Below are 14,727 nucleotides of genomic sequence, written 5' to 3' on the forward strand. Positions count from 1 at the left end.
ATTTCATTGCCTTTTCCTCTTCTATAATTATCTAAAGCTGAACAGCCATTCCTAGCTATCTACATTTCTCAGCCTTGTAAGCATCTCCAGTTTTAATTGCTCCTCCACTGATGGTTCTTTCTTTAGCTGCCAAGGACATAAGCTTTGGAATTCCCTACCTAAAGCTGTCTGCCTTTTAAATAATTCTTGAAACCCTGATAAGGCTTTTGATCATCTATCCTAATACCTCTTAATATGATTTAGTATCAAATTTTGCTTTACAATGCACCAATGACATGCCGTGTGCTGGTTTATTACTTTAAAAGCATTACATAAATCCAAGTTGTTGTTAAACCTGCTCCCATGACCCTTTCAACCAGTACATTCCAGATCACACCTGCTGTATAAAATGGAATTGGATTTTCTTGTTATTTCTCACTCTTTTGTAATTGCCTACTGTCCCGTGGTTAATGATTTCTCTGTCACTACAAGTAGTTTCTCCATATTTATGCTTTCCTTCATGATTTGACATCAATCAATTCTTATGGTCTGTGTTCTATAGTTTCTTCAGTTTCTCCATGCAACTGGACTGTTTTATCTTGTGGAGTATGAGGATAATTTGAACATTCATCTAATTTCTTTTTTCATATCTCTGCAGGGAGCTTTAGTAAGTGCTTGCGCAGATGACACACTTCATTTATGGAACCTCCGCCAAAAGCGTCCAGCAATCCTTCATTCACTGAAATTCAATCGAGAGCGGTAAAAAGTCATTCATGTTGATTCTTTTCTGAAGTAGTGTGACAAGAAAATCTTTATCATACAATGTACAAATGTATTTTGTTTCTGGTTATTGAGGCGATCATATTCACCTGCCTATGTATGTTCTTCACATTCCAAGGTCAACATATCAATTATTTCTCTTTAACCAGCAGTCTATCTACTCCTTACTTGTAAGTCTATGTATTTCTGCTGATTTCTTTTCTCTCACGGAGGTGAATTGGAGTAGTGTAGTCTGAGTCCTTCAATACATTGATCAAGTGGCTATTCTCCATGTAAGTCTAGGCAGTGAGTATTGCAGAGTGATATAATCACGAAGAATATTACTGTTGAATGTTTATACACTTGCTGCTATGCAAACTATACAATTTGCAGCGGGATTCTTAGATAATCATAAAGAGCAGGATTCCCACTCTGCCATAGCTTATGAACACTAACAACTATTGTATTGTTTCCTTGACATTATTGTTCAGATAAATGACATCAAAAATAACAGTAGTGCATTTTTTAATAAAGAAAAGAGGGAGCTTTGTATTTCTAAGAGAAGATTCTGATGTGGACTTTTTCATAAATGCAGAGCCTTACTTCCATTCTGACAGTTTTTTCATAGTTCAGAGCTGTCTGGGGAAGCTACACCACATCCCTTTTCAAAGCAGTCAACTGCTATATTCTGAACTTTAGAGGTCTAGGCACTTTGACAGTTGCTGCCAAACAATAGGTAACTAAGGTAAACATGAAGTTAGAGTGTGACAAGTAAGTCCAATGCCAGCTGGGGTGCAGGTAAATTGGACATAGGATGAGTAGAGAGTAGAGTGCCTGTCAAGGAGGGTGCCACTGTGTAGTAGGCAGCTTGTCAGGTGGGTAAGCTAGCACAGGAGGGAGTAGGGCACCAAGAGGGTAGAGTGCCAGGGAGTGAGGTGGGTATGTAAATAGATGTAGTGTTTAGGGTAGGTTAGAGTGGGTTGGAGAAGTTGAGTCTGCTAGGGTGGAGGGAAGAGTAGGTGTTGGCTTGGGATCTGTCAGCCTTGGCAGTAAAGAGTGGGGTGTCCAGTCCAATCGTCTTGTGGAGGGGTTGGAGTCAGGTCCAGCAGTGGAAGGATGTGTATCTGGTCCAGTCCAGTCTGGCTACAGAGGGCATCTAGTCTGGTTTGATCCAGCAGCAGGAGTGGAATGGAGTTGATTGCCTGAGTAATTATTATGTAATTTCATTGGACTCCTCTGAATTCTCAGATTTAAATGAACGCTTTTAGGGTTCCAGCTGTGGAGAGCTTGTCCAGCAGAACCTTACATTTCCCTGGCAATTCTTTCATTTTCTGGTGGGATGAAGATTCTGTACAGTTTTCATACACAACTCCCATCTATGCTGGAATAACGACTGTCAAACCATCAAAAAATCCGGCCTTTGGTTTCTAGAAGTATTCCCACCACTAACGTTAAATTGGTTGACCAATAATTACTGGACAATTATCCAGTCTTCTGACATCATTGCTGAATCTGAGGATGACTCACAAATTATGGCCACATCTCTGTAATTTCACTCTCGATTTCCTCAATGTCACAGGATGTATTTCAACTAGTCTCAGTACCTTATTAGTTTTAAGACAACTGTCTATCCAATGGCTACATCTTATCAAATGTAAACTCTTCTAGGTGTCTGCATTGTCTCGTCCTTCTCTATGGCGTGCAGAACTGCTTCTTCCTTGGTCAAGACAGATGTAAAATATTCATTCATCACCTCAGCTATGCCCTTGCACCCATGTGTAAATCTCATTTTTGGTCCTAGCTGGCTCTATTCCTTCTTTTACCACTCTGCCTATTTATAAGCCTGTAGAAGATGTTGATGTTCCCTTTTATTTTGGTTGTCAGTCTCTTTTCAGACTCCCTCTTTGCTCCCCCATTTTGCTTTCTCATCTTCGCTTTGAACCTTCCATGTTCAGCCTTGTTCTGAATTGTATTTTCCACCTGACATCAACCATACACAATTGTTTTCTTTTTCTTACTTTATACCTCTCCTATCATCCAGCAAGCTCGGTATTTGTTTGACCTATCTTTTCCTTTTGAGGGAATACAACCTGACTGTTCCCAAGCTGTCTCATATTTGAAGGTGGCCTACTGTTCAGCAACCTTTGTTTTGTAATCATTGGCTCCAGTTTACTCAGCAGAGATCCATTTTGACCCCATTGAATTTGGCTTTTCTCCAGTTCATTAGTCTTACCCTAGATTATTTAATGCTCTGTTCCATATTCACCCTAAATCTTTTGATTCAGTATTATGGTCTCTGGACTGTTCTCCAAGTGACACTAAGAGCTGAAATTTCCCAGGGTCTTCCTGAACAATAGACTATTAGTGAAACAAGAGGGAAAATATGGAGATGTCAGATGAATGAGACATCACAAGAAAAAAATGAGATTTTCTACCAAGTTTTTAATGGCTAGATGAAAATTTACATTATGATGGTGAGGGATCTATTTGCATGAATATCTTATTGCTACCTAATCACAGCTCATTTCCATGCAGATTGCTCCTTTTCCAGGCAGTGCAGAAAAGATAGATGGTGACAATTCCTGATATGAAAGTCTGAATGGGTATCTTGAGGCTACAGCTCAAAGACATCTTCTCCTGGCCTCCAGCTTAGCCAGCATTCTCCAACACCTCATGGGCAGTGATCATGTTTATGCTTAGCAAACCACCAGCGTTACCACATCACCATAGCCTATTTGGGACTAAATTATAATACAGTTCAGTACATCACCATAGCATTTTAAAGCTTACCATTGCCTTTCATTGCCATGCTGCTGCTATGCTGCTTTGCACCGAAGGACAAGCATCCAGTTAATGCATCAGAACATGGTGCATTTTGCCACTGCTGAGCACAAGATTACTGTGAAAGCAATGCCATGGGGTCATGGTGATACCTAATGAGATGAGTATTTGAAATTAGGAGGGAAAGGTTGCCGGAGCTCCTGAAGGGTAACTGTCCATGAAAATCCCTGAAATTGACAATTTGTCAGAATATTTCCAAAGATCAGCTCTAATCTACTTGGCCTACATAATTCCCATGTATTAAGTCCAGCAGTGCCCCCTTTCACACTAGACTGGAAACATACTATTGCAGAATATTTTTCTGAACACACATTAGGTACTCTTCCTTCTCTCGGCCCTTTATAGTACTACAATCACAGTGCCTATTTGATAATTAAAGCTCCCCATTATAGTTGCTTAACAGTTTTTGCAACTGCTCATATGTTCATATCTTGATTTAAAAGAAAGAGTCAGAGATTATTGGGATAGGTTGGAATGTTGAGTTTTGGCCACACCCAGATGAGCCATGATCTTATCAACAGGCTGAGCAAGTTGTGGAGGTCAGATGGCATATTAATAGGCCTAATTCATTTTTTTAATGTTCCACAGCCGTAGTTCCATATCATTCAGCCTAAACTTCACATGTTCCACTTGTCCTATTCTCTTGGATTTACAAGTGAAGCAAGTTGTTTTCTAAATATCTTCTGATCCTGTACTTCTTTTCTTTCTTGGAGAAGCCTTTTTTTAAAAACCTATCATTTAAAAAAAACTTTTTTATTCTCTCACCATACATAAAATGCTTTATTCTCTGTAAAAGACCTTGGAATATTTCTCTTCAATAAAGGAGCTATGAAAGTCACTATTGTTCAGAATGAAGCAACTGCACAGTAATGCAGTTCTGCAATGTCATTCAGATATTTTGATTGACTGGCTAATAGTATGTCAGACTTTACAAAATGCTGATGCATGTTGTCACAATTCCAGAGATTGCTAATGTTTAAAGAGAAACTCAGACACCCACTGATTAACTAACTGAGACAAATTGCACCTGAAGTTTTCATGGTTAAACAATAATTCTATTACACAAGAAACAAGTAAAGCAAATGTTACCAAATAAACAAAAGTGGCTTAATTTTTCCATGTTTTGATGAAGTATCATTCTCAGATTCATGAGAGGCAGTCGTAATGACCCATATCAACTTTTTTCACTTGATTGTTCCGTCTTCCGTTTATTAATTATGCAACTGGTCTCTTTGGCACCCGGCTCTCACAATCATATGACAGAAATGTAAAGGTGCATGCTGCTGCCAGAACTTTGTGACCTTCACGCCATTGATGGCATACTTAATGTCACTTCAGGTGTTGCAAACCAGACACTGGCCATTACTCTGTGATCCTACATAACCATACTTGAAAGAAATAGTGCAGAAAAGGAACCTACACTCCATTTCTTTGACAGGAATCTGGAGGTCTTGGTGGATGGGATGGTGAAAAAAGGGAAGGAGAGGAAATGAATTTTCCTTCACACTCCCAAAGGAGGCCATGTCACGAGATGCAGTCAACCAGAATGGATATGCCATCAGGGTCAGTGATGTCTCTAGAGTGAAAAGTAATGCCCTCCAATGCCATAAGAAGGTTAATGACATTCTGTGCTCTGCACGGATAAATGCTACCATTTTCCCCTTGCTCCCCAATATTTGGGGCTGAAGCGACTCACTTTGATTCTTCTATTGCACATACCTTACCAAGAATCATAGACTACACCTTTTATTACTGCATGCAGCGTGCCACCTCAAAGGCTGTTACCTAATTTTTCTTTTAAAACTACCAACCCTTTCTGACCTCTGTACTTCCTACTCATGCACTCAGGACACCTAACCTCTTCATGTGCCCCTGCATCACTATCATTGCCTCTCCCATCCATTTCCATCATACTGAAAACTTCCTTTGTGATATCACAGGGAAACAAATCTGTCACTGTGCAGGGAAGAGGTGGGATGGCAGACATTATGGTGCTCAGCCTATATGAAGAAAAATGCAGGACTTTATCGTGGAACAAGGGGAACACTTCTAGGAGTGCCAAGACCCCTGTGTTCAACCAACTAATGAGCCTCATTGAACTGTGCTTCTTCCCATTAACACAGTGCTAACTCATTCTTATCCTGAACAAACTTCACGCCTTTCTTCCTGTAGTTCCCTATCTTTTATGCAGGTGCTTGTTGGACCCAGTGGCTTAAAACGATATGGAGACCTGTAAGTGTCCAATCTCTAGCACTAAGGAAGAAGCTATTCAACTGTCAGAGGATGCACAGACAAGGCTTTCTCCTACACCATTCACCAACTCCGAGACTTCCACCTCATTGGGTTCCAAACTTCCTTCTAAGCTCTACAGCTGCATGCTATTCGGTGTGCGGATACGTTGATCTCTAGTTACAGGAGTTTCTGCCATGTGCAGACCTCTGAGGACACAGCAGCAGGAAAAATTAAAGGCAGTATAGGTGGGTTCTCCTTCTAAATTAGACTTGGGAGCATGATCTGATGAATGCATTACCGATGTAATCAAAATTCACCAGAGACTTAGCAATAGCAGACAGGTTTTTCAAAGACATTGATAAACTGGATTGAAGGATGGTGCGTCCATCAACATTATCAGTTTCTTGATGGTTTCTGTCTGCGTGCATCTGGCTGTTGCCACTAACAAGTTGGCTACTGCCATGGAGACCCAGGTTCTGCACATAGTATCTACTGGAAATGTACACAAACTTCCACTCCATTTCTATAGCTGTTGGTGCTCAAGGTTGGAGGGGAACAAGAGATCTCAACCCCACTCCAAATGCCCCTTCTTCTCAGGGAAACAGGGTGATGTCAGCGGCACCGGATCAAAGAGAGAGCCCACACAGGCTCCCCAGAATCTTCCTCTCAGAACATTCCAGATGTGACCGGTCACTCCACAGGTGGTGGTGCAAATATATGATCACTAACACTTTTTATCATGTTTTCTTGTATTTTTGTAACTGCTGAACCTCATGAAGTCACAGCTTTTGATACATAAGCAGCTTTGTAGGAATTCCAAATGCAAGAAGTAATGGACAAACAATACTCATACCATGTGAGAAACCAACTGTTTGGCTTGCAGATAACCATTATATATCAGGGATTTTTGAACCATCACGTTGATGTTTGCAGCCAAGATATTACTGAGGCTACAAGCAAGGTGAAGGGGTTAGATAAGGGGCTGCTGTGGACAGTTCATCCCAATAAGTGAAAGGATGGAATCTGTTGTGATCTAACACATTATTGTTAGTGGCCATGAAATGCTTTGAAAGGCCAGTCATGGCATTGATCAATTCCTGCATCCCAACTACTCTTGACCCACTCCAATTTGCCTATCGGACCAATGATCCATCCCACCTTGTCAGATGCCATATCACTTGCCCTTCATTCTCCCTAGAACATCTTGACACCAAGAACAATTACGTAAGAATCCTACTCATTGATTACAATTCAGCCTTCAACACTATTATCTCATCGAAACTGATCACTAAACTTAGTGATCTCGGACTAAGTCCCACTCTCTGCAATTGGATCCTCAGTTTCCTGATCTACAGGCCACAATCAGTGAAGATTAGGGACAATATTTCATCTTCACTAACACACAACACTGGAGCCCCCCAGGAATGCGTACTCAACCCCCTACTGTACTCACTGTATACCCAAGACTGCATTGCCAAATACCAGACTAATGCCATTTACAGGTTCGCTGATGACATAGTCAGTCGAATCTGAGATGGTGACAAAACAGACTACAGATGGGAGGCGGAAGACCTGGAAAAACGGTGCACTGAGAGCCTAGCGCTCAATGCCAGCAAAACCAAGGAACTTGGCTTATTGACTTTTGGCAGGATGTTACTCATGTCCCCCCTCCCCCCAACACACATTAACAGCACTGAGGTGGAACGAGTGGAGAGTGTCAAGCTCCTGGAGTGGTCATCCACAACAAGCTTTCGTGGACGCACTGGTCACAAAGGCCCAACAACATCTCTTTTTCCTCAGGCAGCTGAGGAAATTTGGCATGACGGCAAATGCCCTTGCCAGCATTTTATAGGTGCGCCATCGAGAGCATTCTGTCTGGATATATCACTAGCTGGTATGGCAACTATACCATTCAAGATCGGAGGCAGTTACAGAGAGTGGTGAACCTGGCCCAGACAATCACAAAGGGCAACCTTTCATTTATAGAATCCAACTACGAGGCCCACTGTCAAGGAAAGACTGCCAACATTCTTAATGATCCATCCCACCTTGGCAATGTTTTTCTATAACCTCTACCACTTGGGAAAAGGTACAGAAGCCTGAACACACGCATCAGTCGGTTTCGCAACAGTTTCTACCCTACTGCTGTTAGAATACTGAATGGACTCACAAAGTTTTAACATTAATTTGTAACTGTGTTTTTGTTTTTTGCCGCTGTTTACCTGTTATTTACTCATTTGTGCTACTTAACAGTGTGATCTGCCTATATTGCTTGCAAGACAAAGATTTTCACTGTGTCTCAGTACACGTGACAATAAATTCAATTCAATCCTGTCTTTCTACTTTATAAGAGAGCACACTGTCAATCAAGGGGAATGACTGTCACACTGGGAGGTTAACAATGGGAAATTCGCACTCCATTCTCCCTCTTGGCCCATTGGTCTGCTGAGGAAAATTACACAATGTGCTGAATCTCTCAGAATAAATGCAGTCCTACAAGGTGGTCAAGTATTTCATCTCAACATGCCAATCTACGTGAACTTTGAAATGTTGTAGTACTCATCAACTGGACTCAAAATGTTAACTCCTAACAAATTCTGCCAGACTTGTTAGTTTCTCAAGCACTTTTTTCTTATTACAGATTTCCAAAATCAGTATTTTGCTTTTATTTACTTGACTCACTGTGCCCAGACACCTGGAGTGAGATCAGACAAGCTCCTTGATGGAATTTGGCTGCACCCCCTAACTGATTTTAGTACCCCTTTACAAAGGACTTGTACCCTTTGAATTTTGGTCTGAAACACATGCAATATGTTTCCCACAAAAACTGATGGCACGTGCTGCAGGCATGACATTGACAAAACTTGGCACTAAACAGCAAATATGAATCATATCAACCCCTTTGATTGTTAGTACTCAGAGCAGTGACAGGTTATTTACATCTCTGCCTGCGCTAAACAGCAATGCAAGCCAGAGAGGTTAGAATCCTATGTTAGGATTGAAGAGCTAATGTGCTGAAAGGTAATGCATGTCATTAAAAGACTGGCAACCTTAGAGTCAGCAGAATGTGAATGTAAGGAAAGCAAGTAATAAACATCAGAGGTATCTTATGCAGACGCATGAGATGCATATGTGTCCCTGTGAGCAAAATGACCTGGCAGAAGCATGTAAGGCATAAGTATCCCATGATTTTCAACATGAAATCCTGAAGTGCTGAAGTGGTGTGTGAGTTGGTCTGAGAACAGCCATGAGACTGATGGTTTCCAATATCCAGTTCTATGGAGGAAGTTGGAAAAGGATCGTGGCCTTGGAGCATGCAAGGAAATGGTGGTGGCCATGCAACTTGATGAATGCCCAAAGAAGCAAGCAGAAAGCTATGGCACCAAGTAATTGCTTTGACTTTCATGTCAAAATTTCTCACTGAAAAAGGGGAGAATGGGGAACTATGTAGAAATAAAGTGAATTTAGCCACTTAATGTAGGTGTGTAATTTATATATTTGTAAATATCATTTATTTTAGAGTTTGGATTTTGAACTAGTGGCATGTATATTTTGATCTATGTGCTTGGGGGTTTTAGTGATTAGCTTGTCAGTGTTTCTGAAGCCATGGTTTGTAATATGAGAGAGTGAGTTGCTGTTTGCATTTAGACACTTTTATGAGTGGCCAGAGTAAATTTTGAGAAATATTAACTTGCTTTCAGTTTAGACAAATCAGGAATTTTTTTGCTTGGGGAAAAATCTACAACTTGGAAAGCTTTTACTTGTCAGTTCACAGAGTGTCTGGTAGAAGTTAGATATGCGAGACAGTTGCTCCTAAAGAAAGGTGATTGCTTCGAGCTGTTAGAAAATAGGTTCCCCTGTGTAATGGTTTCAGCTTAAAAGTTCCAGGCCAGAAGTGGTTGGTTAGAACCCTGAAAGATTTATTGGAAGTTGAAAAAAATGAAAGCTTGGTTGTGTGAGTAATCTTGGAAGAGTTTACCATATTCTCAAGACCAGGAATTTAAAAAAACACAGTTAAGTTAAACCTAGATTTGGTAGAGACACAAACTCTCTCTGGCTATTTAAGTACTGTAACATGATGGTGTTGGAATAGATAAGATTGTATTATTGCAATGTGTTCCAAACTCTCTTTATTATTAATAGTAGTTCTATTATGAAACCAAGTCAGCAGCTTGCGTTCTTGTATTTTAGCGAAAGACCGTCTCAATAAATTTTACGAAGTGATCGTCAAGCCAGATTTTAATCTGGATTCTGACTTAGAGTCATAGAGATGTACAGCATGGAAACAGATCCTTCAATCTAACCCATCCATACCGACCAGATATCCCAACCCAATCTAGTACCACCTGCCAGCACCCGGCCCATATCCCTCCAAGCCCTTCCTATTCATATACCCAACCAAATGCCTTTTAAATATTGCAATAGTACTAGCCTCCATCACTTCCTCTGGCAGCTCATTCCATACATGTACCACCCTCTGTGTGAAAAAGTTGCCCTGAAGGTCTCTTTTATATCTTTCCCCTCTCACCCTAAACCTATGCCCTCTAGTTCTGGACTCCCCGACCCCAGGGAAAAGACTTTGTCTATTTATCCTATCCATGCCCCTCATGATTTCATAAACCTCTATGAGGTCACCCCTCAGCCTTCGACGCTACAGGGAAAACAGCCCCAGCCTGTTCAACCTCTCCCTATAGCTCAAATCCTCTAGCCCTGGCAACATCCTTGTAAATCTTTTCTGAACCCTCTCAAGTTTCATAACGGTAGGAAGGAGACCAGAATTGTGCGCAATATTCCAACAGTGGGATAACCAATGTCCTGTACAGCCGCAACATGACCTCCCAACTCCTATACTCAAAATTATGACCAATAAAGGAAAGCATACCAAACGCCGCCTTCACTATCCTATCCACCCACGACTCTACTTTCAAGGAGCTATGAACCTGCACTCCAAGGTCTCTTTGTTCAGCAACATTCCCTAGGGCCTGACCATTAAGTGTATTAGTCCTGCTAAGATTTGCTTTCCAAAAATGCAGCACCTCGCGTTTACCTGAATTAAACACCATCATTTCTCAGCCCATTGGCCCATCTGATCAAGATCCTGTTGTAATCTGAGGTAACCTTCTTCACTGTCCACTACACCTCCAATTTTGGTGTCATCTGCAAACTTACTAACTATACCTCTTATGCTTGCATCCAAATCATTTATATGAATGATGAAAAGTAGAGGACCCAGCACCGATCTTTGTGGCACTCCACTTATCTAATAATAACATCAACTGGGATCAAACATTGTTAATGAGATGCAAGTGCATGAAACTAAGGAGGAGTCACTTGTTAGTAAGGTTCAGATCTCGCTGCTTTGATCTTGAGAGAAAAGTCGGACAATTTTTCTCCACATCATGTACCTGATCTTTTTCGTTGTAACCATATTTTCCCAGATTTCTTTCCATTTCCAATGTTGTCGAAGGCCTGAGTAAAATAAAGTTTATTGCCTTAGGCAAGTACTTGCATGTTTCCTCAAAGAAATTGTTCAAACACAGTCATATAACTCTGAGCCACAATTCTCAACTGAACTGCCCTTTTGCTCCTTATGACAGCCCCTGCAGAAAATCTTTAGCTACATACTTGACTCCTGATAATTTACTCAAATTTCCTGTTACCAGTGATTTTTCACAGCTCTCCAGAATTCACTTTGATTTCTCCACAAGTATGAAATTTCACGGTGACCCTTGCAGTACACTTCGGCTAAAAGATTGTCAGAATTATTTTCAAAACCTCATGACTATGAACATCTGAGCTCAAACTTGAGCTTCACTGCATTTAACTGCTGCTTTTAACTATGAGGATTACAGTAGATTTCTTTTCATAGCTCCAAGCAAGGTAAATCCTCAAATTCCAAAATTATCTTGAACCCCCAACTGCACTCCAAATGGTAAATGATAAATCTTGTTTTTTCTCTGTTTAAGATATAGACCTGGCTAATATTTAAATATAGTTACTGCTCACTGACTGCTCAATGTTTGGGTTTTGCTAGGGCCACTCTGTTCCTGTCCTCATTACAATCCTGGTTCAAACATATCTTGACATCAAGGCCTCATTTGATCAAATATGATATCTGGCGTCCCTAGCAAAATGAGAGTCAATGGGAATCGGGGAAACCTCTTGCCAGTTGCGGTTTTATCTGGCACACAGGAAGATCATTGTGGTTGTTGGAGGTCAGTCACCTCGGTTCCAGGACTTTTCTGCAGAAGTTCCTCAAGGTAGTGACCTAGGCCCAAATATCTTCAGCTGTTTCATGAATGACCGCATGTGGTCATATATCCATTCTATTGTCTGAAGTGTGAATGAGTGCACAATATTCACACTGTTCATGACTCCTCAGATATTGATGCAGTGTGTCTTCAAATTCAGCAAGACCTGGACAAAATCCAAACTTGGACTGGAATGTAACAAGTAGCATTCAACATCAGACAATTATTATCACCAATAACAGATGATCTAACCACAACCCCTTAACATTTAATAGTGTTACTATCACTCAGTCTCCAGTATCAACATCCTGGTAGTTAGCATTAACCAGAAACTGAACTGGACTAGCTGTATAAATGTAGTGGTTACAAGAGCAAGTCAGATGCTAGGAATACTGCAGCGAGTAACTCTCCTCATGACTCCCTAAAGCTTGTCCATCATGTACAAGCCACAAGTTGGGTGTGTGATGGAATGCTCCTCACCAGCCTGGATAAGTGTAGCTCTAACAACACTCAAGAAGCCTGACACCACAAGGATAAAGCAGCCTGTTTGATTGGTACCACATCCACAAACATTCACTCCCTCCACCACTAATACTCAGTAACAGCAGATGCATTGTAGAAATTCATTAAAGCTCCTTAGAAAGCACTTTCCAAACCCACAATTATGTCTATGTAGAAGGACAAAAGGCAGCAGATACATGGGAACACCATCACCTGCAATTTCCCATTAAGCCATCAGCATCCTAACTTGGAAATATGTAGCTGTTGATGGGTCAAAATCCTGGAATTACCTCCTTAACAGCATTTTGGGTCAACCCACAACAACTGAACTGTAGCGGTTCAAGAAGGCAGCTCACTATCACTTTCTCATGGGCAACTAGGAGCTTGCAATAAATGCTGGCCAGCCGGTGATGCCCATGTCCTATGGTGACTTTCTTTTAAAAGCCCTTTTTGTTCTCCGTCTCAGTGATTGCTGCTTTCACAAGTGCGAAGCTGCAAACATCTGTGATAAACAGCCAAGTAAATTAAACAAAGGAGCTTTCTAAGTACCACAGTCCATCTCCATGACAATATAACATACGTGTCATGCATGAAACAGTAATGCAAGTTAATTGATTTACCTTCCAACCAGGCTTTTTTGATTTGCGTTCACATAGGGTGCATATCAGTTTCTTAATTCTATTCCCATGTATCTGCTTCTACATAGATGTAGTTCCGGGTTTAGAAGATGCTGTCTAAAGAGCTTTGTTGTGTTTCCACAGTGCATCTGCTGCTACTGAGTACTGGAGAGAGTGAATGTTTAAAACTTAAATTTATAACGTTAAAAGTTATGTGGGCGGCACGGTGGCACAGTGGTTAGCACTGCTGCCTCCCAGAGACCCGGGTTCAATTCCTGACTCAGGCGACTGACTGTGTGGAGTTTGCACGTTCTCCCCGTGTCTGCGTGGGTTTCCTCTGGGTGCTCCGGTTTCGTCCCACAGTCCAAAGATGTGCGGTCAGGTGAATTGGCCAAGCTAAATTGCCCATAGAGTTAGGTAAGGGGTAAATGTAGGGGTATGGGTGGGTTGCGCTTCGGCGGGTCGGTGTGGACTTGTTGGGCTGAAGGGCCTGTTTCCACACTGTAAGTAATCTAATCTAATCTAATCTAATCTTATATTCAAAAGATATGAATGCTGAACTAGATATCCACAACCATATCGAGAGTTAACGGAAGGCAATGGCCTAGTGGTATTATTGCTGGACTATTAATTCAGAGACGATGGTAACGTTCTGGTGACCTGGGTTCAAATCCTGCACAGCAGATGGTGGAATTTGAATTCAATAAAATAAATCTGGCATTAGGAGTCTAATGGTGACCACAAAAAGTCATTGTTGATTGTTGGCAAAACCCATCTGGTTCACTAATGCCCTTTAGGGAAAGAACTGCCATCCTTACCTGGTGTGGCCTACATATGACTCCAGACCCACATCAATGTGATTCTCATTTGACTACTGGATGGGCACTAAATGCTGGCCTAGCCAGTGAAGCCAACAACCCATGAATGAAAAAAAATACACCCAAGCTGTAACTGATTTATGTGATGTGTCACAATACGTGATGTCACACAACAGGGTTCGTTTATTCCTGTGGATATATTAACTTCTCAACAGATGTTTATTTTTCAGATTTTTACATTTAAAATTCTTATCAGTAAAAGAAAAGATAATCAAATGAAGGTACCACATCACATTCAGTATTTATAGAATTATGGCATTCATGCAGCAAAGTAATAAAACGTCCTTGTCATTGCAGTACTTAGAAACAAAATAAGACAAGCCTTATTTGTATGCAGAACCATGTAATGCAATGAGGCATTGGAGAATTTTTAATAAATCTGCTTTGTTGGTTTGTTTTAAATAAAATGGCAATACTAATCATTACCATGTTTCACAGAAGTTGTCAAATTGTATCCACATCAATTAAACAGCTAGTTTTGAAGGTCGTGTCCCACTTCTTTTTTTTATTCAAATTGTGCAAATGAAATAGATTTTATTTTGTCAACTATCATGTTTCTGTACTTGAGAATTTAATGATTGATGATTTTAACTATTTTACTGCATCACAAAATGTGCATGGTGGCCAAGATATGAATTTGCAAATCACATAATGATAAAACTATAGTTG

At 40.8% G+C, this 14,727-nt stretch overlaps 1 protein-coding gene across 1 annotated transcript in view; it reads left to right on the forward strand.

Moving 5' to 3' along the window:
* stxbp5l (syntaxin binding protein 5L) overlaps positions 1 to 14,727 on the forward strand; it is a 512,076-nt gene that overhangs the window by 140,022 nt on the left and 357,327 nt on the right. The window contains exon 4 of the mRNA XM_060832791.1: positions 638 to 738. Within this exon, the coding sequence (XP_060688774.1) occupies positions 638 to 738 (101 nt within the window). The remainder of the gene's footprint in view (positions 1 to 637; positions 739 to 14,727) is intronic.

This window comes from Hemiscyllium ocellatum, chromosome 12 (genome assembly GCF_020745735.1).
Source record: "Hemiscyllium ocellatum isolate sHemOce1 chromosome 12, sHemOce1.pat.X.cur, whole genome shotgun sequence".
Taxonomy (NCBI): domain Eukaryota; kingdom Metazoa; phylum Chordata; class Chondrichthyes; order Orectolobiformes; family Hemiscylliidae; genus Hemiscyllium; species Hemiscyllium ocellatum.